This window comes from Nerophis ophidion, linkage group LG24 (genome assembly GCF_033978795.1).
Source record: "Nerophis ophidion isolate RoL-2023_Sa linkage group LG24, RoL_Noph_v1.0, whole genome shotgun sequence".
Classification (NCBI taxonomy): domain Eukaryota; kingdom Metazoa; phylum Chordata; class Actinopteri; order Syngnathiformes; family Syngnathidae; genus Nerophis; species Nerophis ophidion.
In genome coordinates this window covers 24,207,213-24,233,101 of record NC_084634.1, presented here as the reverse complement: position 1 = coordinate 24,233,101, position 25,889 = coordinate 24,207,213, and the positions used below count along the sequence as shown (strand labels likewise).

At 38.4% G+C, this 25,889-nt stretch overlaps 1 protein-coding gene across 2 annotated transcripts in view; it reads left to right on the top strand.

The window, feature by feature from the left end:
• Positions 1-3,085: 3,085 nt before the first annotated feature.
• Positions 3,086-25,889, top strand: part of tmem214 (transmembrane protein 214) — a 30,940-nt gene continuing 8,136 nt past the window's right edge. Inside the window, exons 1-12 of one of the 2 annotated variants that reach the window (XM_061886360.1) lie at positions 3,086-3,330; positions 11,274-11,470; positions 11,728-11,878; positions 14,851-14,985; positions 19,278-19,360; positions 20,151-20,256; positions 20,701-20,782; positions 23,405-23,506; positions 23,604-23,745; positions 23,816-23,907; positions 23,987-24,035; positions 24,104-24,211. In XM_061886360.1, coding sequence (XP_061742344.1) covers positions 3,180-3,330; positions 11,274-11,470; positions 11,728-11,878; positions 14,851-14,985; positions 19,278-19,360; positions 20,151-20,256; positions 20,701-20,782; positions 23,405-23,506; positions 23,604-23,745; positions 23,816-23,907; positions 23,987-24,035; positions 24,104-24,211 — 1,398 coding nt within the window. In that variant the 5' untranslated portion in view covers positions 3,086-3,179. The remainder of the gene's footprint in view (positions 3,331-11,273; positions 11,471-11,727; positions 11,879-14,850; positions 14,986-19,277; positions 19,361-20,150; positions 20,257-20,700; positions 20,783-23,404; positions 23,507-23,603; positions 23,746-23,815; positions 23,908-23,986; positions 24,036-24,103; positions 24,212-25,889) is intronic. The other variant, XM_061886359.1, reaches the window with a different exon arrangement.

The window sequence follows — 25,889 nt, the reverse complement described above, 5'->3', positions numbered from 1 at the left end:
CTTACTGTGAAGCATGGGGGTGGTAGCATCATGCTTTGGGGGTGTTTTTCTGCTCATGGGACAGGGCGACTGTACTGTATTAAGGAGAGGATGACTGCAGCCATGTATTGTCAGATCATTGAAGATGAGTCGTGGCTGGATCTTCCAACATGACAATGACCCAAAGCACACAGCCAGGAAAACCAAGAAGTGGCTTCCTAAGAACCATATCAAGGTTCCGGAGTGGCCTAGCCAGTCTCCAGACCTGAATCCAATTGAAAATCTTTGGAGGGAGCTGAAAGTCTGTGTTACTCAGCGACAGCCCAGAAACCTGACTGATCTAGAGAAGATCTGTGTGGAGGAGTGGGCCAAAATCCCTCCTGCAGTCTGTGCAAACTACAGGAAACGTTTGACCTCTGTAATTGCAAACAAAGGCTACTCTACCAAATATTAATGTTGGTGTTCAAATACTTATTTTCAGCTTCATCACACAAATAAATTGTTAAAAAATCTTAGATTGTGATTTGTGAATTTTTCTTTTTAGGTTATCGCTCATACTGTGGACATGCACTTACCGTGAAAATTTCAGACCCCTCCATGATTTCTAAGTGGGAGAACTTGCAAAATAGCAGGGTGTTCAAATACTTATTTTCTTCACTGTATCTATCGGACTCATATAAAAAGAAAATGAAAAATCCCAAACATTTAAATATGCCAGTTTTTTTCATTGCTAAATTGAGTTTTTTTTTAATTTAGCAAAAAAATATACGGTGTAACAATATTTTTGTGACTATAAATAGATGTTGTATATAATGATACAAAATCTAAAATGATATATAGAAATAATGAAACAAATTATATAAAATATGACACAGTCGAGAATGAAAATATGCTAGTATTGAAAATAATGATTAAAAAATAGAAATATCCCAAAAGTTTGAATATGTCATTTTTGTATTACATTTTTTATTAAACAGTACATACAGTGCAAACATTATTTGTATGAATATAAATATTTGCATCATTGTATTTGGTTTTTAATCAAACCACAATTTTCTTTAACTCTAAATATGATGTCAACGATACAGTCGTTATACCGGTGGTTCTTAACCAGGGTTCGATCGAGGTCAAAACACACCCGACTCTTCGTGTAAATACAAACTTCTCCCTGTTGGCATATTACGGATACGGAAACAGCTGATTGATTTGCAGGTGTGTAATTTGTTGTGAGTTTATGCACTGTCTTAGTTTTGTTGTTTGAACAAGGTGATGTTCATCCACCGTTCATTTTGTGCACCAGTAAAAAAAAAATGGCAACACTTTAGTGTAGGGAACATTTTCACCATTAATTAGATGCTTATTAACATGCAAATTAGTAACATATTGGCTTTTAACTAGTCATTTGGTACTAATTAATACCTTATTCGGCATGGCCTTATTGTAACCCTAACCCTAACCAAATAACTCTAAATTAAAGGCCTACTGAAATGAGATTTTCTTATTTAAACGGGGATAGCAGGTCCATTCTATGTGTCGTACTTGATCATTTCGCGATATTGCCATTTTTTGCTGAAAGGATTTAGTAGAGAACATCCACGATAAAGTTAGCAACTGGAGAAAAGCACTGCCTCTACCGGAAGTCGCAGAAGATGATGTCACATGTTGATGGCTCCTCACATATTCACATTGATTTTAATGGGAGCCTCCAACAAAAACAGCTATTCAGACCGAGAAAATTACAATTTACCCATTAATTTGAGCGAGGATGCAATATTTGTTTTTGAGGATATTGATAGCGACGGACTAGAAAAAAAAAAACAATAAAAAAAAAACGCGATTGCAATCGCGTTGCATTGAGACGGATTCATATGTTTTTAGAGACATTTACTTGGATAATTCTGGGAATTCCCTTATCTTTATATTGTGTTGCTAGTGTTTTAGTGAGTTTAACAGTACCTGATAGTCGGAAGTGTTGACATGCAGTGTCTCGGGGAAGTCGACGGCACCTGTACGGGAGGCGCGACTTTTTAACCACAATTTTCTCACCTAAACCTGCTGGTTGACATGTAGTCGGGATCCATGTCCGCTGTGATCCATAGTAAAGTTTCAACTCTGTGAATTTTAAACAAGGAATCACCGTGTGTTTGTGTGCCTAAAGGCTAAAGCTTCCCAACTCCATCTTTCTACTTTGACTTCTCCAATATTAATTGAACAAATTGCAAAAGATTCAGCAACACAGATGTCCAAAATACTGTGTAATTATGCCGTTAAAGCAGACGACTTTTAGCTGTGCGTGTGTGCAGCGCTCATATTCATAACAGCCTGTGACGTCACGCGTACACGTCATCATTCCGCGACGTTTTCAAGAAAAAAGTCCCGGGAAATGTAAAATTGCAATTTAGTAAACTAAAAAGGCTGTATTGGCATGTGTTGCAATGTTAATATTTCATCATTGATATATAAACTGTCAGACTGCGTGGTGGGTAGCAGTGGGTTTCAACAGGCCTTTAAGTCTTTATTACTTAGAATATGTTCCCCTAGTGTTCAAATAACTCTAAATTAAGTCTTTAATACTTATAATATGTTCCCCATACTAAAGTGTTACCAAAAACATACAACTTTGTCTTGAATTTGAAAAAAAACAACATTTCATTTTCTCTAAAGAAGGGTTCGGTGAATGCGCATATAAAACTGGTGGGGTTCGGTACCTCCAACAAGGTTAAGAACCCCTGCGTTATACAATATAAAATAAAATATACAAATTACATTTGACAACCGCAAATAAATCAAAATGTGAAATATATTGAAAACAATAAATGATCTAAAATTGTAAATGTAAAATACCTGCATATACAGAAAAACATGTTTGGGAAGAAACAAAACAAAAATTGCGACATATATTCAAGTGAAAGAATATTGGGGTTTGTATGTGTACCGCATTTTAGTGGCAAACAAGTTTCTGGAAAGTGTTACATGTTGTAAGAGGGTGACACACATCTACAAGTCACACGTGTACTAAGAAACTGAAAGTCGACGTCATAAGCGGGCTGACGGCGACGTGATGACGTCACCGGCGCAACGCGACGTGGCACGTTGACGTAAAGATGAGGAGCCTTCCTCCTTTATTCCATTAACGCCTCTCGTTCAGGAGGGAGCCAGGAGGACTACCTGCAGTTAATACTTGTCTTTTGACAGGAGACATGGCGTCCAATAATAGTTCTGTTGGCAAATGGGAGGTGGTGAAGAAGGGCAAGAAAAACAGCAGCTCAGTTGCTGCTAAAACCACAACCGTGAAGAAAAGCAACTCCGGGAACAGAAAAGCTCTCGGGGAGTCAAACTATCCATCCAGACGTAAGTCAACACGGCCCTCGACAGCCCTGCCTTGCTTCCTTGTACTCTTAATAATAAAACTGACTCTTTAATCATGTATTTATTGATATGTCTTCATCTTAATAAACCTCAAATACCTTTGACAATATAAGTAGCCAGCTGTTACGAAAGTTTGCGAGTGCTTATCAGTCGTTTGACAGGCTAGCTAGCTAGCTTAGCATCTTGCGACACTTCCGATCATGTTTGAAAGTGAACTGCTCAACCTAACATTCTTACATTCTTAATATTAGCCCGCTAAGTGTATCTTAATATTATTAACTCCCTAAGCGGTGTTTCTTCATTGTCAGGTAGTTTAGCCGCGGTGTCAACAGAGGCAACGTCATCATTGTAAAGCATGTTTGCTCCCATTGAGTGGACACTAAAATACTGCATGTCAGCTCAAAAAACTTATTTACAGTGGGGCAAAAAAGTATTTAGTCAGCCACCAATTGTGCAAGTTGTCCCACTTAAAATGATGACAGAGGTCTGTAATTTTCATCATAGGTACACTTTAACTGTGAAATACAGAACGTGAAAAAAAATCCAGGAATTCACATTGTAGGAATTTTAAAGAATTTGTAAATTATGGTGGAAAATAAGTATTTGGTCAACCATTCAAAGCTCTCACTGATGGAAGGAGGTTTTGGCTGAAAATCTCACGATACTTGGCCCCATTCATTCTTTCCTTAACACGGATCAATCGTCCTCTCCCCTTAGCAGAAAAACAGCCCCAAAGCATGATGTTTCCAGCCCCATGCTTCACAGTAGGTGTGGTGTTCTTGCAATGCAACTCAGTATTCTTCTTCCTCCAAACACAACAAGTTGAGTGTATAACAAAATGGATACATGGATGATACAGCAGAGGATTGGGAGAATGTCATGTGGTCAAGATGAAACCAAAATAGAACTTTTTGACGACCCATCAATGTTCTTGTTCTGTAACCCTGTAGACTGTTTGTTTGTGTTAATCTTGTACAGGTTTGTGCTGAAAACAAAGTTTCGTTGTACTTCTGCAATGACAATAAAGACCTATCCTATATCCTATCCTACACACTAGGGACAATTTAGAGTCGCCAATCAATGACACCATTGACCAAAAATCCCAACTCCATGTCCGTCACAGACTTGGCAAAATAAAAAATATTCAAAATTTTGTATCCATGTGTATTCAAGACCCTCAACTGAATGTAATAGAATTGATATGGAAAGGATCAAAAAGATTATTATTGTCAAACAAAATGAAAATCGCAGGCACAATAGAATTGATATGGAAAGGATTAAAAAGATTATTGCTCTCAAACAAAATGAAATTCGCAGGGGTTGTGCCAATTCATAAGACCGGAGAACTATTTACATATATATATATATATATATGTATATATATATATATATATATTTATTAGGGCTGCAACGACTAGTCGATTTTAAAAATAGTTGGCGATTAATTTAGTCATCAATTCGTTGGATGTATGCAATGCGCATGCGCTGAGGCTCTTTTTTTTTTTCCTCCCCTTAACCATTATTTATTAACTGTAACATTTACAAACAGCTGAAAAACAATAATCAAAAACAGTACAAAACAGCGCCAGGGCGGCGCCAAGGCTACGTCTCATGTGGTGGCACTAAACCAGCCAATGATGTGTCATGTGCAGCTCACGTGACCACGCCGTTTCCTTTGCTGGAAACATTCGAAAAATGGCGGAGGGAAACAGTACGGATAGTTCAGCGGAGAAACTTCTCCAGGTTATTGCTTAATGAAGAAAAGTGCTCGACCTAAGTTGTCAAAAGTGTCGGAACACTTTACTTTAAAGACTTCAAAGAAAACATTTCCTGTAAAACGTGCAACATGGACCTCGCGTGGCACGGAAGGACAACATCGCTTCGGCAGCACCTGAAGAGGAGCCATGGATGAAGGGCAGAACTCAAGGTACGTAACTTTTTTAAGTCCATACTCCGAGTACATTGATCCGTTGTGTCCGTCTTTGTGTGTTTTTAATCTTTTGTTAACGAGGATATATATATTTTTTTAAGGAAGCGCAACAGCAACTGTTGTGTTTTAACTTTCAGACTGTTAGGAACTTTTTGGATAGTGCGGTGACTTAATTTTCTGTGTTGTTTTGAGTCGCAACAGGCATTCATTCATAAGTTCAGCTTTTTTGTGAGTAACCTTAACGTTATGTCTTTGTTGCAACACGGGGCGGATATTGTATTTCCGGCACATTTGACTCCGTTTTGAGAGAGAAAACGCACGTATAAACGTAACAGACAGAAATATCTCAAGTTTCAAGTTTATTGTTCTTCGGTCAATGGTCAACAAACAAACAGCTGTACATTCATAGATTGAAAAATGAAAATTAAAATGTCGCAGACCAAAAGGGTTTAGGCTGAAGTTGAAAACTTATTGCGTCTAACCCTATAAACAATGTGAAGTACGAAATGAACTTCCGAAAATTATGAAATGTCCTTTGCACAGCATTTTTTGAATACACATTATACACATGAACATAGTTAAATTATATACACAGTAAAGGCATGTGAAATATCCTTGCACACGTATTAAACTTTTGCACCAATTATATACTATATATACAAACAATTATACTTCCATTATTATTTATATCCCATGTTTGGTTTTTAATAAACATCATAGTATTAACTACAATGTTGATTCAAGAGTGATATATTTTTTTAAGACATTGGTCTCAAAGTGTTTTTTAAATGTGTGAATGGAACTGGAAAATTTTAAGGAATCATCCAAGCTGTTCCACAGTTGAACTCCTATAACAGAAAAACATCTACTTTTTAAGCTCATTCTTATTTTTGCTTTCTGAGAGAAAGCTGAACCTCTGAGGTCATAGGGATTCTCTCTGGGTTTGAATATCTTCTGTAGACACCCAGGCAGCATGTGGTTATGGGCTTGGTAAGTCACAATAGTAGTATTGAGGTCAACAAGATCGTGTAGTTTTAATGTTTTTAATTTAATGAACAGAGCATTGGTATGGTCATGATAATTCGCATAATATACAATTCTACCGCTAATCGCTTTCTTTTGAAGTAAAAACATAGAGTTGATGTTTGATTTGTAATTGTTACCCTAGATTCCAACGCAATAATTAGGATATGGGAGTATGAAATAATCATATAACATGTTAAGAGCCTTTTGATATACAGAGTTTTTAATTTTATGTAACAGCAATAATTTTTGCCATTTTTGTCTTAAGTATATTTATGTAAAGTTCCCAATTTAATTTATCATCTATATAGATTCCCCAAAATGTTATTGAATACACCCTTTGGATCTCCATATCATCAATTCTTATATGACACTGTATGTTGTTTTTCCTTTTTCCAAAAATTATATATTTTGTTTTATTTAGGTTGATTGATAGTTTATTGGCATCAAACCATTGCTTTAGTATGTGGAGTTCAATCTCTACAGTCTCTAGGAGTTGGTCAAGGTCTTGCCCAGAACAGTACAGACTTGTATCATCCGCAAAAAGAATACAGTTGAGTTTTTTAAAGATTTTACAAATATCATTAATATACAGTAAAAACATTTTTGGTCCCAGTACAGAACCTTGGGGGTACTCCATGTGTTATAATCTTTTTATCTGAATCTACATTGTTCATATGCACATACTGCTCTCTGCTACCAAGATATTTCAGGTTGGTTTCATAATGGATCAATGGACATTCATATAGCCCAATAAAGCTATGTAAATCTATTTAGACTTGAGGGACGCTTTAGTATAACTAAACGTTATGAAGGTGCTGGAATATTTCATGCTATTATTCAGAGGTAGCCTAAAGGGAATCCTTTATTATTCAGAACAGAAACGTGTACTATATCTGATCCGGTTCTAATCTAATGAGTTACATTTGTGTGTTATTGGTGTATTCTGCAACTCCAATGTCCATGTATTTAATTTAGCTGTTTTTTTAACGTGGTGGCATATTTGTCTTTTACGCCAGAAATTATTAATTAAATCAACTGGGTATGTATTGAGTTACATGTAAATGATGCTACTATGTACGTTCATAATATGGTTTTTCTCATTTCAGAAATAAACAAGCCAGCATTAGCGACTTGGTACAATGGAAGGTGTGCACACCACGGCAAGCGGCTGCACCGACTGATGCTATCTTGAATATGTTGCTAACTGACATTAGGCCACCATCAATGGTGGAGGATGAAGGCTTTAGACAAATGATTCACGTCCTCAACCCTGGCAACACTGCTCTCAAGGAAGCATTTTACCAAACGGATGGAGAGGAACTACGAGCGGACATTGCATGCTTTGTAGACTGACATAAAAGCCACGCAGAGCAAAATTGCTCTCGCTACTGATGTATGGACAAGTGTAGCCACAGTGGCAATATATGCCACTACATTGGAGACGAATGGAACATGAAGTCAATCTGTCTTACGACCATGTCACTAGGGGAAAGACATTCAGCATCCAACATTGCAGAATGGTTGGAATAGGTAATAGCCAGGTTTGAAATTCCCCTTTGCAAAATTATTTCTATTGTGTATGACAATGGTGCACTTTATAAAAACAAAAAACAAAAACATTTTTGTAACACTTGCCTTGTTTTATTTGGCAAGTCGAAAGGACATGGTACCAGTATGCTGTTTTTTTAAATAAAGTATTGGAAATGATAGAAATGTAGTTTGTTTCTTTTATCCGATTATTGATCGATTAATTAAAGTAATAGTCGACAGATTAATCGATTATCAAATTAATCGTTAGTTGCAGCCCTAATATATATAGATGTATATATTAGGGGTGTAACGGTACACACAAATTTCGGTTCAGTACGTACCTTGGTTTAGAGGTCACGGTTCGGTTCATTTTCGGTAAAGTAAGAAAACAACAAAATATACATTTTTTTGGGTTACTTTTTACCAAATTTGTAAGCAATGGCTTTATGCTATTAAAATTGGGAACATTTTAATATTTTTGCCCACATTAATCAACATTAAACTGCCTCAAGTCGTTGCTTTGATTAAATAAAGTGACAAAACTTTTCTGCGTATACAAAGTGCAACATTAAACAGTTTCAAGTCAACTCATCATGCTTATTTTATCACAGCATTTGGGAAGCCTGTAGTTGATTTTTATTATGTAAATGTTATTTTTATCAACATGTGATAGCAGGGACTTTGCCATTCAAAGCTTTTCTGTCCGTAAAACACACACACACACACACACACACACTACAAAATGAGCTAACGTTACGCTAAAAGTTAATTAACCTTCTCCTCAAGCCAGAACTGCGAGCGAACTGAGCTGAAGTTTAAGTTTCTAGAAGGTCAACGTGCTCATAGGGATGTTCATAGTAGTTGACTGGGAGGTGTTTATTATCATTTGGGGAGAGTACGCTGCCTTATGCTCACCTGCTAAACACTTATTGGCTCGACGCTGAAGCATTTACTACATACGCTCTGAATACGCACTGCTGTTTGGCTGTTACCAGTTACCACTCTGAATACGCACTGCTGATTGGCTGTTACCGCTATATATGTGTGGGTCGGACAATGCTGGGTGCTGAGACAGAGGCAGAAGAACCAAAGTAGCTTAAGACTTTAGAGTAGAAACTCGTTCGGTACACCCCCGTACCAAACCAAAACCCCCGTACCGAAACGGTTCAATACGGTACGTTACACCCCATAAAAAACTAAGATCCAATTGGCGCATTGGTCGCACACCTGAGTATAGCTACGAACATATAGAGTTTACACACCCACACAATTGTTCTTGTGTTATCCAGTATATCTTATCAGAAAATATATCGATAGAGTATTAAAAACTAACGTAGCAAGCAGTTACTTGTCATGCAGAAATAATAAACAATAATAAACCTTTAATTGAGCCGTGCATTAGTTATCACTTTCTCTTTCAATCAATGACAAGATTAAATAGCAAAGTAAAAGATGTAGCCTTACTTTGACACATGTTCTCGTTTAGATTTTGACTAAAGTTATAGCTGAGAGGAACATAATAGCAAGATCAATCAATCAATCAATCAATGTTCATTTATATAGCCCTAAATCACTAGTGTCTCAAAGGGCTGCACAAACCACAACACAAACCACTACGACATCCAAACCACTACGACATCCTCGGTAGGCCCACATAAGGGCAAGGACAGTGGGATGGTGAATGTTTTACAAGAAACAATGTTAAAGGTGATTATGGCTAGATTTACAACAAATATAAATGTTGAATACATGTATTTTATATTTTTTATAATGATTAGACAAATAGCCAATCACTTTTGAACAATTAGTTGTCCAACAGGCGGTATAGCACGGTTGGTAGAGCGGCCATTTCAGCAACTTGAGAGTTGCAGGTTCGATCCCCGCTTCCGCCATCCTAGTCACTGCCGTTGTGTCCTTGGGCAAGACACTTTACCCACCTGCTCCCAGTGCCACCCACACTGGTTTAAATGTAACTTAGATATTGGGTTTCATTATGTAAAGCGCTTTGAGTCACTAGAGAAAAGCGCTATATACATATAATTCACTTCACTTCACAACCTGTGCCCCCAGTCTTGCTCAAATTTTACAATGATTGTCAGATTTTGGGGTTTGATAACAGTGCCACCATGTGGTGTATTTGTCAGGAAAAATCATAATAGGTGTGCGTTGGTCTGCGAATCTTTGGGTGTCCCACGATTCGATTCAACATCGATTCTTGGGTTCACGATTTGGTTCCACATCGTTTTTTTTTTTTCAATTCAACATGATTCTCGATTCAAAAATGATTTTTTTCCCGATTTAAAAGGATTCTCTATTCATTCAATACATAGGATTTCAGCAGGACCTACCCCAGTCAGCTGACATGCAAGCAGAGTAGTAGATTTTTGTAAAAAGCTTTTATAATTGTAAAGGACAATGTTTTATCAACTGATTGAAATAATGTAATTTTTTTAAACTATTAAATGAAACAATAATATGACTTATTTTATCTTTGTGAAAATATTGGACACAGTGTGTTATCAAGCTTATGAGATGCGATGCAAGTGTAAGCCACTGTGACACTATTGTTCTTTTTGTTTTTATAAATGTCTAATGATAATGTCAATGAGGGATTTTTAATCACTGCTATGCTGAAATTATAACTAATATTGATACTGTTGTTGATAATATTCATTTTTGTTTCACTACTTTTGGTTTGTTCTGTGTCGTGTTTGTGTCTTCTCTCAATTGCTCTGTTTATTGCAGTTCTAAGTGTTGCTGGGTCAGGTTTGGTTTTGGAATTGGATTGCATTGTTATGGTATTGCTGTGTATTGTTTTGTTGGATTGATTAAAAAAAAATATATATATATATATAAAAAAAAAAGAGAATCGATTCTGAATCGCACAATGTGAGAATCGCAATTCAAATTCGAATCAATTTTTTTCCCCACACCCCTAGTGTGCATCTCTTGTCAAAGTTTTGTATTTTTTTCCACTCATACACCTAATATAGATGATGATGTCATCCGTGCTCCACAAATAGACTATGCAGTTATGGCATATTGATCATATAATAATACTGGGAATAAAGAAATGCTGAACACACGTCTTAAAAAAACAAACATCAAATACATCAGTTGATTTGTAACCATCACACTATTTAATTGCAAGATAAAACTTGTCACTTTCAGTAGGCCAACTGATGTGGGTGTGTAACTGGTCTTGCATGAATTATACCTCTTGTGATGCCAATTCATTACGCAAGGATATGTAGCCGGGAATGAGAAGAACAGCACTGTGAGAGGAGGGGGAGGGGTTTGGTGAATACAAAATGTACATCCCATAAATGGGAGGATTGTGGAGAAATTACAACAGTTGGACCTACAAGTTTGAAATCGACAACGCATTGGCGGCTGTGTCTGTAGAAGTCTAATCACAGCCTCCCTTTGTGTCCCTCAGTGCCCGTGAGGATGTCGGAGACGTTGTTTGAATCCCTGGAGAAGATTGGAAAGAAACAGAACAAAGAGCAGGTACCACCACCAGGTGAACCTCCTAACAAGAAGTCCTCTTCATTGAGTAAACCAGCCAAGAAGTCACCCAGCAGCAGTCCAGCCACAAAGGCAACTCACAAAACACTAGAGGATGCCTTTAAAGCTGTGAGTACCTTTTTGTTTTTTCTTAAAAAGATGCTTGAAGGTACAAAAAAAGAATTGCTTGGATAATTTTTGTCACAGTGATAAATATAAAGGCCAACGTCATTAACATTTTTAACATTTTAATCTAATATACCAGAGAACAAGCTGCTAGGAGGCAAAAAAAATCACATGCTGCATCCCCAGTCCTCCTTTTGCATAAAGGCTCTTTGTTGGAAGTGTGGTATTGATGTTTGCCACTGTTCTGCTCCCATCACCAGCTAGATATCAACGACCTGAAGCAGCAGTTGGCCAACAGTCAGACCCTGTTTCCCAAAAATCCGTCGGTGTGGTTGAAGGACCTAGCCGGGTACCTCAATCTCAAATTGACTGCTCCTGAGACGGAGCCGACCCTCAGCAGCTATGCTCATGGTGGGTTCACACTGTGAGATGTGCGTCCTTGTGCCTCAATATAGTAAAATATTACATGTACAATGATGTGCATTTCATATTTAAAATCAGAGCAAGCTTACATGGAGGAGAATGTTGTTCAAATTGCCAATGTGTTAAGGTGAAATGGAAAAAAATGTTAGTAAAAAAATAAAATAAAAATACACATTGTTTTGTAATTACAAAACTCAAAACCAGTGAAGACACAGAAGGGACGGCGTGGCGCAGTGAGAGAGTGGCCGTGCGCAACCCGAGGGGCCCTGGTTCAAATCCCACCTAGTACCAACCTCGTCACGTCCGTTGTGTCCTGAGCAAGACACTTCACCCTTGCTCCTGATGGGTACTGGTTGGCGCCCTGCATGGCAGCTCCCTCCATCAGTGTGTGAATGTGTGTGTGAATGGGTAAATGTGGAAGTAGTGTCAAAGCGCTTTGAGTACCTTGAAGGTAGAAAAGCGCTATACAAGTACAACCCATTTATCATTTATTTATTTAAGTTGGCACATTGTGTAAATGGTAAATAAAAACCGAATACAATGATTTGCGAAGACAAGATACTTAATGTTCAAACTGGAAAACTTTATTTTTTACAAATATTGGCCCATTTGGAATTTCATGCCTGCAACATGTTTCAAATTAGTTGGCACAAGACTCAGAAAGTTGAGGAATGCTCATCAAACACTTATTAGTAACATACCACACGTGAACGAGTTAATTGGGAGCAGGTGGGTGACGTGATTGGGTATAAAAGCAGCTTCCCTGAAATGCTCAGTCATTCACAAACAAGGATGGGGCGTGGGTCACCACTTTGAACAAATCCATCCATTATCTACCGCTTATTCCCTTTTTGGGGTCGCGGGGGGCGCTGGCGCCTATCTCAGCTACAATCAGGCAGAAGGCGGGGTACACCCTGGACAAGTCGCCACCTCATCGCAAGGCCATTTTGAACAAATGCGTGAGCAAATTGTCAAACAGTTTTTAAGAACATTTGTCAACGAGCTATTGCAAGGAATTTAGGGGTTTCACCATATGTTGTCAGTAATATCTTCAAAAGGTTCAGAAAAATATGGAGAAATCCCAGCAAGGCAGATACCCAACATTGAATGCTCGTGAAATTCGATCCCTCAGTCGAGGCAGTACTGCATCAAAAACCGACATCAGTGTGTAAAGGATATCACAACATGGGCTCAGTAACACTTCAGAAAACCACCATCAGTAACTATAGTTTGTCGCTACATCTATAAGTGCAAGTTAAAACTCTACTATGCAAAGGCAAAGCCATTTATCAACAACACCCAGAAACGGTGTCAGCTTCGCTGGGCCCTAGCTCGTCAAACATGGACTGATGCAAAGTGTAAAAGTGTAATTTGGTCTGACGAGTCCACATTTCAAATTGCTTTTGGAAACTGTGGACGCAGTGTCCTACGCATTCAAAGGGATAAAGAACCATCCGGACAGTAATAGGCGCAAAGTTCAAAAGCCAGCATCTGTGATGGTATGGAGTGTAGTAGGGCTGGGCGATATGGCCTTTTATTAATATCTCTATATTTTTAGGTTATGTCAGAATACACAATATTTATCTCGATATTTTGCCTTGGCCTTGAATGAACACCTTTGTCTCTGTGACAAGCAGAGACAAGAAAGCGTAAGAAACACCTGCACTGTAATGCCTCCAGCTAAAAGCAACTGCGTGACAACGTATACTCAAATATCACGATATAGTAATTTTCTATATTGCACAGAGACAAACCCGCGATATATCGAGTATATTCGATACATCGCCTAGCCCAAGGCATGGGTAAATTACACATCTGTGAAGGCACCATTAATGCCGAAAGGTACATACAGGTTTTGGAGCAACATGTTGCCATCCAAGGAATGTCTTTTTCATGGACGCCCCTGATTATTTCAGCAAGACAATGCCAAGCCTCATTCTGCACGTGTTACAACATCGTGGCGTCGTAGTGAAAGAGTGCGGGTACTAGACTGGCCCTTCTGTAGTCCAGACCTGTCTCCAATTGTAAATGTGTGGCACATTATGAAGCGTAAAATACGACAACAGAGACTCGGACTGTTGAACAACTTAAGCTGTACATCAAGCAATAATGGGAAAGGTCTACTCAGTTCCCAAACGTTAATTAGGTGTTGTTAAAAGGAAAGGCCATGCAACACAGTGGTAAAAATGACAAAAATAGTAATTTTATACATATTGTGATACATATCGTTATCGACTGATATGGGAAAACTAAATATTGTGATGATCACCCCCCCACACACACACATATTGCCAGCTTTACTGTGAATGCTCCAATATGCCTTTATTCAGTTAACCACCACATATCCTACAGTCGCCGCCTGCGTGGTCTACAAACCCAAATAGGTGCCTGCATCTCTAAAACTGCCAAAGAACTTTGGCGTTAATAGCTGTGGATGTAGACAACCTCTCAATGTAGTTTTTAATAACTCCAGATGATTTGAAATATCATGAGTAGTCAGCAGCTTTATCAACATGTGCTTACACTTTAAATGTTTGTGAAACTCTGCTGTTGGTGTAAAACTTGTCATATTTGCTGTACTGTAGTTTACAATGAACTAACCATTGCTAATATTGCTGACTGAGCTTTTGTTCATGACCGCTATTGCAACAGTGATTCTGTGGCTGTGTTGTGAAATATCCTTGTCAATAAGTGACTATGAGAGGATCAGACCACCTGTTAATAACCACCGCATGCATAGTTTTTTATTTATTTTTTAATATTTGTCAGATGCATGCATGTTTTACTACAGTAAAACATCCAGTATCACCTTGATTCCACAATAATGTTTTTTTCTCCTTTGCAACCCTGCTAACAAACTACAAAGACCTCCATAAGTATAGTATACTGTATATGTTGCACATGGGGATTTGCTAATCAGTTTCTGTCAGACTTCCATCAGTGTTTTTTTTTTTGTCCAGACTACCCCTACTGTCTTTCTGGAAAGGAGCTTAAGACTGTGATCAAAGGCCTCATTGGGCGGTGCAGCGACATCCTGCCAGATTTCTTTGACCACTGTGTTTACACCATGCTTCGCGAGCTGGACAGGCAATCAGGTAGGCAATGGCCATATGGACAGTAAATCTATACTGGTTTCCAAGCTGTACACTGACTTTTTAAAAATTATATCCAAATGTAATTAAATTCATCCCTTTTAAAGGAGTTAATAAAATGGTTGCTGAAATGTATGGGGCTTATTGTGAGGTAATGTATACAGTGGGACCCTGATTTACGGATGTAATTGGTTCTTGAACAGAATTGTTTTTGTTTTTTAAGCAAATTTCTTCTTAAACAATGTAAATATGAATAATAGATTGCAGCCTTGACAAAAGTTCATATTTTAGTATATGTATGTACACTTCCAACACAACGTTAAGAGCTATACAGTACTATATATTAAACAAACATTACAAAGGGTGTATTGTATCAGGTTTCTATTTATTAACATCATCAAAACAACTAACTGAACTGTCCTCATGTGAAGTTGCTCTGACGACTTGCATACATAATTTCAATAACTGTGTAGTGCACTGAGTTTGAAATCACAAAACTCCTTAACTTGGACAGCCAGCTCGCTATAATGATTAGGAATAAAGAATACGAATATTTTTTCTTGTCGTTTAAAGAGGTAGAGGGGATGATAAAGTGTTGACTACGGTGAAAGTTTCAAAGCTACACATCGCTTGTTAACTGCTTTCTCTGGATTCATACTGAGCTAGAAAAAATAGAATAATGTTGTAAAAAGGCAAAAAATACTTTAAAGGCACATAAAGTAGCACAGTAGCTAACAGCAACTATGTGCTGACTGAATGAGCTGTGAGCACTAGAGAGCAATCAGAGCCAATCCACAATTGCTGTGCTGCAAACATGCGTGGATTAAACGTTTGTACACAGAGACCATTTTCGGACACCAAAGCATTTATTTATCCAGTCTGTGGTTACTAAATCAAAAAATAGTTTGTATATACTTTATTTACATACAAATAGTATACCATGCAATATTACAACAAGGGAAGTATAAACAGGATTAATGATAAACTATGGTAAAACTCCTGACAGTATTACTGTTTTTTAATTCAAATTAATTGCGAATCTGTGATTAATAATTGGTCTTAAACTTACAGACCAGAGATGCTGTTCATTTCCTGGGCAAGTAAGATAGCACGGTAATGGATGGTGAGCTTGCTTAAATGCTAACATGAGTACAAGAGACAATAACTTTATTGCCCGGTACAATTAACATCCTCCAATCTAAACTTGTTGAAAATATTTAGTTGTGTATATTGAACTTACAGACAGTGCTCTTAGCGGAGTGATAGATCGATACTCTGAAGACTTACACAGAAGTGTCTACAAGAGAATGTGAACCACGTCACATAATCTGGACGTGCAACCATGGCCGGCTCTACGCAGGGGCAAGAGGGGGCAGAACCCCCTTAAATAAATGTCTTGCCCCCTCAAATCAAAATTTGAGAAAGCAAATTTTAATAAACTCACAAAATTACTACATTACAAGTTGACAAAATTATCTGCACTAGCGGAAAAATCCGCCGAAAAAGGGACACACACGATATAGTAGTGTCGGCTTCCCTCTCATCCCCCCCTCCGCTGTGCGTGTGTTCAACATTCCACAGGCTGCGCAGCAGACACACACCCGCACACACTCCTCAGCCCTCAGTAAACATCCAATCACTGTTGCAGTATGAAAGTAAAAGAAAAGGAAAAGTTGTCTACATTTATCATATACTTGTTAGGATGGGTTTATTTGTGTAGTCTTATCTGTCATAAACACGTTTATCGTCGCGGACTTTCAGTGCTACGGAGTTCCTTTTTTTTTTTAAATTTTTTTTTTTTTTTTTTTACAACTTGACGAGAGCAGTGACAGCGGAGGCTCTGAGCAGCAGTGGTTTGGAAGGCAGAGAGCCTCCACTGTCCCTGTAACAAGCTACAAGTCATGTATGATGCTGTTAATGACGGTAAAAATGAAACTTAAGGTGCTTAGCAGTCCTCCTCTGCTGTCCTCTGTTCAGAGTGGAGTCCCTAGCAACGGCCCGTTTTACTTAGCAACGGTCTGGCAATCGACTGCTGGAATTATTTTTCTGTTGTTTTTCTTGTAATTCTACATAGTCAACCTTTAATGTTTCAATCTACAGAGAAATGAAAGAGGAGTGGAGAGAAAGGAGTTTTTGAGCTGTTAAGTTCCCAACCAACCAAAAAAAAAAAAAAAAAAAAATACAAAAGAAAAAAATGTTCTACTGTATAACTGTTCTGTTTTATAAATTAGTTTAAGATTATGTTTTATCATTATTCATCAGACTACCTTTCAGTTTTGTAAATATTGACTAGTGTGTGAAGTCCTATTTTGGGTCAAAATTTATTTGAGAGTTAGATTAGATTAGATTAGATTAGATAGTACTTTATTTATTCCGTCAGGAGAGTTCCTTCAGGAAAATTACAATTTTCAGCACAATCCCATTCAAGATCAGACAAACATTATAGGGAGACAGAACAGGATCGCTGACGGGTCTGCCGGCTTCCAGCGCCCCTTACAAAAAAGATGACATACAGGTAAACAAGGGGGAGGGGGGGATGGGAGAAAAGAATAGAAGATTAAAATAAAATTGAAAAAATCGGTCTCAGCGTGGGCCCTGGAGTGGGGGTGCAGACTGAGGCCAAGGGGAAAAAACAACAACTCATAGGCATAGTACACATCCCTCTTACATGTGTGTAAGAGGGAAACATCAAACATCAAAGAACACAGAGGACATTAAAGACATTAAAGCAGCAGATATAACCAGCAACTTTTACATACAGCTATGAATAAAAAGTAAAATAAACATATACACTGTGGTGGCCTCTGTGGTGTTCCACGCCATCGTCCGCTGGGGAGGAGGGAGCATGGCCAGAGACAGGAGCAGACCCAAGAAAGCAACCAAGACAGCCGACTCCACTCTCGGCCAATGTCCAGTCCGCATGGATGAGCGAGGATACGTCCAAGGTGACTGAGGTGTCCGACACCTGCTCACCCAGCCAAGACACCGCGAAGCCTCTCCGTCCCAGCGCTCAGTGCTAGCTCCGCGGTCCTGTCCCCTCATCCGCATCTCCTCCAGTCCCTCCAAACAGACTCTGGTGTAGCAGAGACCCAGCAGCTGGTCTCCATGGCCAAAAGGCTCCCTGGAGGCAGATCCAGAAGTCCACAAAAAAAGCACCACAGAGGTCACAAAAGTGCCACCCCTTGTCACACAGTCCCAAAGGGTCCTGGACCAAAATGCAAAAAAATATAATAACACATGAAAACGAGGGAAACACAAAAGGGTGACACAAGAGCACAGAGCTCCTGCCTCCAGCAGCCACTACAGCAGCGCCATCTTGGAAGAGAAAAAAAAAAAAAAAAAAAAAAAAAGTTAGGCCATCCAGTTAGGATACATGTTATGTTGTTGGTTGATAAAATCTGGATGAAGGATGTTTTATTTTATTTTATTCATTTATTTTTATTTTTCAGTTTCCCCCCCTGAGGGTTTGCCACCTTATTGTGGTCAGGGGGTTTGCGTGCCTCAGTGACCGTAAGAGCTATACCAGCAGGAGCTTAGTCTTCAGGTGGTACACCCAGGTTGGACAGGTCTGAAGGTAGAGGCCTGACAAAGTGCAATCCACTACTCCAGGTTGGGGTTGGACACATAGCTAAAGACCCATTTCAATGAAGAAAGCATCGTTACTATAAGCACAGAAAAAAAAGTGCTGGAGCATGATGTGTACACATGATGCCCCCTTCACATTTCTGACTGCCCCCTCATATAAGCATCCCTAGAACCGCCCCTGCGTGCAACACTCCTTTTCCCTTTATCATTAAAAAAAAAAATCTTAACCTGGGCATATTAAAACAGACGATAAACATTTAACACTCAAATAAAACATAATAGAGCTCTTAATAACAATATTTAATGATTCTTCTGCCAAAAAAAATATAATTTATGTCTAACTTTATTTTTGAGTGAAACTTGGTTGAAGTACTTCAGTGTGTATAAGTACTTTTTCAGCACCTTCAACAATATTGTGACAATAACTGTAGTCACAATAACAGGGATATTTAATTTTATATTATTACATTCCTAATCACGACTTGGTCAGTTGACTTAGCGTCATTAAAGAAAAATATAATTATGCTAAAACAGACTCAATAGAGGTACAAACAAATTGGACACTACACATTGAAAAGGTTCAGTAATTTCTCTATCATCTGGATCTGAGACTAAATTTTGTCATATAGTTTTAAATATCTACTGCTCTGGGCTCAGGTAACATTACTGTCTAATCGCCACAATAAATCCCTGTTTCAATGTATTTCCAGGGGAGCCCCTTCACGGATACAGGGTTTGCATCCAAGCGGTCTTGCAAGACAAACCCAAATTGGCAACCCAGAACTTGCCCGAGGTGAGTCAAATCAATCTTGTCCTGAATGTCACTGAAACGGTGCTCATTTTAAGATAGTGGGGATCACTGAAGCACCAAACAACTGTCTGGTGTAGCATGTATTGATTAAGAGAGGTAATATTCTGTTCAGGTCAATATGATCATGGATTTGAGCGCTAAAATGTTTTTTGAGCGCTAAAATGTTTTTCGGGTGCAAGAAGTTGACAATAGTTGTGACATAATCACTCAGTTTTTTTTCGGAGGGACACATCACAGGTGAAAATATGTAAAGTGTGGAATCTTTGGATATGTAATAAGATTATGGAATTACACACACAAAAATTATACACAATGCTTTGTCAACAATTGGATGTAAGATCTCTCTGTCACCTGCAACCATGTACATGGGAAATTTACATGAGCTTGCGAAGAACAAATACAGAGTAAAGATACCTCTGACAGTAAGTCCAAAAAACAAAACATTACTTAAGAAAGGGGGCAGGGAGGACATGCCTACACAAGACCAATGGGTTCTGATTGAAGAAATTAATTCTCACTGCTCCCCTCACCTCCCAGGGGGTGATCAACGGGGATGGGTCAAATGCAGAGAATCATTTTGCCACACCTAGTGTGTTTGTGACATCATTGGTACTTTTAACTTTAAATGACTACTCCAATGCCAGCGCTAGTCTGATTTTTTTTTTGCTTTTGTTCAGTGTTTTTTGTTGCCAAAAAATGAGCAATAAAACTTAAGTGACAAAAACATTTTTGTTTGTTGCAGCTCATAAACAGTTTGCTCCTTCCTTTTTAGTATTTGGAATCGCTGCGGTCTGTTCAGACTCATCCTGTCAAGTGTTTGACCATCATGTGGGCTCTCGGCCAAGCTGGATTTTATGACTTAAGTCAGGGACTAAGAGGTAAGGAACTCAACACACCCAAAAGCACTTTTATTTATCAGTAGTACAGTACTGCTGTCTGACTTCCCTGTGTCCCACTTAAGCAATAATATGCTGAAATAAGGTTGCAGGTTATTGAAGCAAAAGTGCACCGTCTCTCAGCTTAGGGTTCTGTATGGCTCAATATTCTTGGCCGGTTACAAAACAATTGCCTATTGCTCTCATTTTCAGAGACAACTCGCTACAAATGTATAAAATGGATACAAATACCAGCTATTCTAGTTAAACCCCCTGCAGGCCCCCATATGACCAGTAAGAAAATGTTTGACTTAAATAGTAACAATATTGTTTTTGAACAGAACATGGTGAGATGGGAGTACTGTACCTCCTCTCACATTCTGTTTTGCACTTACAAGTCTTGTTTCAGCCTGGAGGCTGCACTGAGGGTACTTTTATTTGTTTCAGTGTGGCTTGGTATCATGCTTCCTGTGCTGGGAGTGAAGTCGCTGTCTTCATATGCCATTGCCTACCTGGAGAGGCTGCTCCTGTAAGTGCTTGGCTACTGCCTAGAGTTTTCTAACCTTTATTGAGCCATGGTACATATTTTACAGTGACAAAATTCTCACGGAAAACCACCAAACAGAAATGTTACAATGTGACTTATTTTGTTTTATGAATGAAAAAATGTTGATACACTGGTAATTATATAGTTAAAGTTAAAGTACCAATGATTGTCGCACACAAATTATGTACCTTTTACAGCAGGTGTCAGCAAACTTTACCATTAAAAAAAAGCCATTACAAATAGTCTAGAGCTGCAAAACATATCACAGTTTATAGACCAAGTTTTCTGTCTGTTAAATGTTACATTTTTTGTTTGCTACCTCCTCGACACACAATATCAAACATAATGGTAAGCCAGCCTTGTTTTCAGTGAAGTAAAAGTTACCTGTTATACTGTATGCAGGATTAAATTATCTATTTTGTGACTTGTCTTTTTTGGGATGTAATCATTGTTAGCTTACTGCTTAGCTTACTTGCCTTCCTCAAGCTTATGTAATCATGTAGGCACGAGTCAGGGCTCAACCTGCACACACACAAAGCCTCACTCTCAGAAATTGTATATCTTTTTAAATGCATAGTTTGTGTTATATAATAATTTTTGGACCAATTAAGTGAAATTGGAGAAAATCCTTGTTCTTAATCACACACTGTTTGGAAATCAGTGGTCTAGACTTGGACAATGCAATGAAATGTTGGTTATGTTTAGAGGTGTCCCCTGTATAGCATTTTCACCCTGATACAATAGCGATATTGCAGCTGTGAGTGTTGGCTAATACCAATATTAATCCGATACGTAATCAATGAGAATCATAGTACGATGTACATGATTTTTATCTCTAGTGTGGGAAGTTCAAAAAAGTTTAATCATGTAAAATTATTCAGAACAATGGTAGATATGAAAACACTAATCCCATGACAGATTTTTTCTTTTGAAGTGAAATGTCAATTTGTGTTTAGTGGTAGGGCTGGGCGATATATCGAATATACTCGATATATCGCGGGTTTGTCTCTTTGCGATATAGAAAATTACTATCGTTATATTTTAGAACATGTTCTAATGCAGTTGCTTTTAGCTGCGGGCATTACACTACAGGCTCTTCTCACTCTTTCTTGTCTGTCCTTCGCACAGAGACGTAAAACAAACGCACCTTCTTACATACCTCACATACTGTCAAGTGTGCAACGTCATACTCTCGCCGAGCAGAAAGGTAGCGGCATGGGTAATGTTAGCTGTGATGCGAGTGGTAAAATGAGAGAGAGAAGGTGCGAATCTGGTAACAAAAGAAGAAAGAATTAATTCCCAAGAAAAACAGCAGGGAGTCCATCGTCTGGCGGTGGTTGGGCTTCAAGCGCGAAGATGTTGAACTTACAACCGCAATATGTCAAGTATGTTTATGCGATAAAAGCGTTGCTACAAAAAGTAGCATTAATGCTAAATCGTAGCATAATTTGAAGAGTCACCCGCTGGAGAATGAAGAGTGACTCTGCATGTCAACATCTCCGGCCGGTGCCACAGCCACAAAATGCCCAATCAACCAGATCAACACCGTATGAAAAAAATAGTCAACAGAAGGAGATAACGTCCGCAGTAACCTACCACATAGCTAAGGACACCCACTATTTGGTTTCCTATTATGCAGCTCATTTTTATTTGACAGTTATTGTAATATTTTGTGTGAATATAATGCACAAATGTGCACTTTATTTGTTTTAAACTATTGTAGTGGCGTTCTGTACAAAAAGTGCAGTTTAATTTAGTGTTGTTTTGATATGTCATCTTAGTGACACGCACAAAATGGCACTAATAGATTGTTTTAAAATTTCTCTGACAATCTTGCACTTTCTGTTTTGGAAATGACATAATTGTTTGTGCCACTGCTTAATAACTGTTTAATAGTTTTGGTAAATTGATTTAGTTATGATATCCATCTCTGCATGAAAGTTAAAAATGAGCATATATTAATGCAGCATGAATAAGATTGTTTTCATTTAGACACATAGAATCATCATACTGGTGCGATTATATGCATCAAATGTTTATTCAACGCTAAGGCAAAATATCGATATATCGTGTATCATGAGATGGCCTAAAAATATCGAGATATTGATAAATGTCATATCGCCCAGCCCTACCTAGTGGTCACAATAATTAATCAAATTAAGTTTTTGTCGCAGGACACATTTGTAAGTGGATACTTTCTAGTTAACTTCTGTGTTGGACACTTTCTGTCTGGAGGTAATATGCAACTGTAATTGTTTATGTTGACAGATGTCATGCTATAGACTCCAATATCAGTTAATTAAGGACATTTATTATGTGTTTAACTTGTGTGCTTGGCTGTTGTGTTGCGGCTAGCTCATGGCAGCCTATAGTAAATTTTAAGTGCTATAGGCTACCATATTTACCTTTTTATAAGGAAATATCACACTTGTAGTGTTTTTGGGAGGACATTTAGATGTTAACTGGCTGTCGATCTTTGCACATAACGCGCCGTAGGACTGCTTGTATCAGAGCGCTTGTTTTAGAGATTTAAGATACACCCCTTTGTAGATTATAACCGAAAATTAAATGTTTTATCAATGTATGCTTTCTGTCTTTTCCCAGCCTACATGCAAATTTGACCAAGGGATTTGGCATCATGGGTCCTAAAGAGTTCTTTCCCTTACTTGACTTTGCTTATATGCCCAAGAATGCCCTGTCATCAAGGTAAATGTCAGCTAATGCATGCAAAATGCAGAAGTCATTACACTATCCTTCCTCTTAGATTCTCTCGTATATATATTTTTTGATTGTGTGTGTACAGTCTACAGGAGCAGCTGAGGCGCCTGTACCCTCGACTAAAGGCCTTAGCATTCGGAGCCAAACCTGAGAGCACCTTGCACACGTACTTGCCTTCATTCTTGTCCAGAGCCACGCCACACTGTCCAGAAGACATGAAGAAAGAGGTAATGTGTCACTCAATCTGGACTACAGTACACATATTAACATTCCTCACACTCCTTTTGTGTCTTGCAGTTGCTCAGCAGTATGACAGAGTGTCTGTGTGTAGATGTACAGAGTTTGGGAGTATGGAGGCAGCTCTATACAAAACACCTAGCCCAATCAAGGTAAGTTACATACTTGTGCAACATTTAATATTTTCTGTGTGAGAAAAGGGGATTAACACTCACATCTTGTTCTCGTCAGTCTGCTGCTGAATCATTTATTGAGCTGCTGGAAGACTCTGTCACCAAAGGTATGATACTGTCGTGTCAGACTTATGTTTACACAACTTATCAACTCACGCATCCTTTTGTTCTTCAGCTGAGGAAGAACCTTCAAGAAACTATTCAGTCTTTCAAAGTGACCAATGATGAAATGAGAGAAAAAAACCAATCTCAGGACCTTCACGAATGCAATAACTTGTGTCAGGTAGGTCACACCTTCAACTAAAATGAGGTTATTTATTAATCATTAAGTATTGCAAATCGGCCAGATTGTAGGCTTTTGTCGTGCTTTGCACGCATTTTGACCCTTTTCTACACATGTAGGCTTGTGTGTGCTTCAGATACACATGTTTTGCAGTGTCGTTAGCTTTAAATGTTGTGGCAATCCGGTATGTGGTGTGGGGCAGCACTCTGTGAATTGGAGCGCTTTCTTTAATGCTGCCAGCATTGCTCACGTCAGTCAATGCTTCAAAGCAAATAAACTGCGGTTTCTGCCGTCTCTCTTCACCTGCATCACTTGTTGTACGTGAAGGCAAAATTAGGTTTCCTGGTGGTCGCCTAGGCAAAACGCTCAAAGGTCTATTTTATCTGTTTGATGTTTATGTTGCAAAGTATGCATAAACGCTGTGTTTTGCAGAAATCATTCCAGAAAAAAGTTTTGTGTATCAGCGTGGCCATGGATGATAAACCTCTTCAGAATGTCTTACATGGGTCATATTATGATTTGTTTCTACATTTGAAAGACTTCCTTTTGTTGGTTCTTTAGTCAAATGCATTGATTAAAGGGGAACTGCACTTTTTTTCCCCCATCGTTCACAATCATTATGAGAGACATGAAGGATGTGTTTTTTTTTTTTGCATTCTAAATATTAAATAAATGCGATCAAAAGTCTCAGTTTACAATGGAGCTTATGGGAGCCACGTAATCCCGCCCTACAAAGCCCTTTTAAAAAAACATCCGCACACCTCTATTAGGGTTTTGTATACATGATGTAAGTATATATGTTATGTAGAAACGGGCACATTTATAATATTTATTATTCATGTGTTTGGCTCATTTTAAGCAGATGCGGAGCATTGATTTAAAAACACATCACATTTGCTTTTTCTTATTCTTCCATCACTGATTACTCACTGCAGACTTAATGAGAGCCAACATATATAATAAAACACCACTTACTGTACAATGTCTGCCGTCATTAAGATGCCGACTGCTGGGATGTTCATATATTCCCATTTAGATGAAGAATGTCTCATCGTTGTGTCCTTGGGCAGGACACTTCACCTTTGCCCCCGGTGCCACTCACACTGGTGAATGAATGATGAATGAATGATTGGTGGTGGTCGGAGGGGCTGTAGGCGCATACTGGCAGCCACGCTTCCGTCAGTCTACCCCAGGGCAGCTGTGGCTACAGATGTAGCTTACCACCACCAGGTGTGAATTAATGATGGGTACTTCTCTGTGAGCGCTTTGTGTATCTAACAATAGAAAAGCGCGATATAAATCTAATTAATTATTATTATTATTATAATCCTCACAAAGAAACAGGCTGGGGGGCACTAAGTGTCTTTTTGTGTACTTCTCACCATTTTCGGGTCTTAAAAGGCTGTCAGTGTACCAAATTGTTGAAATACCTACACAGACTTCTTCTGTCCAGGTGAGATGCATGATTTATGATTTGTAATACATTTACAGTGAGTAAGGAAGCAGCAGGCCACATGAAACATCGCCACACACAGTAGTAATCACGGCACCGCTATAGTTTGTCTGCATTAGCGCTAAAAATAACCGTATCAATAATACTTGGTTAATATTTAAGTCACAAAATGTAAATGGAGTTTTGTTGGAAGTTTTTGGATGTTTGTTTATTGGATTTTATAGG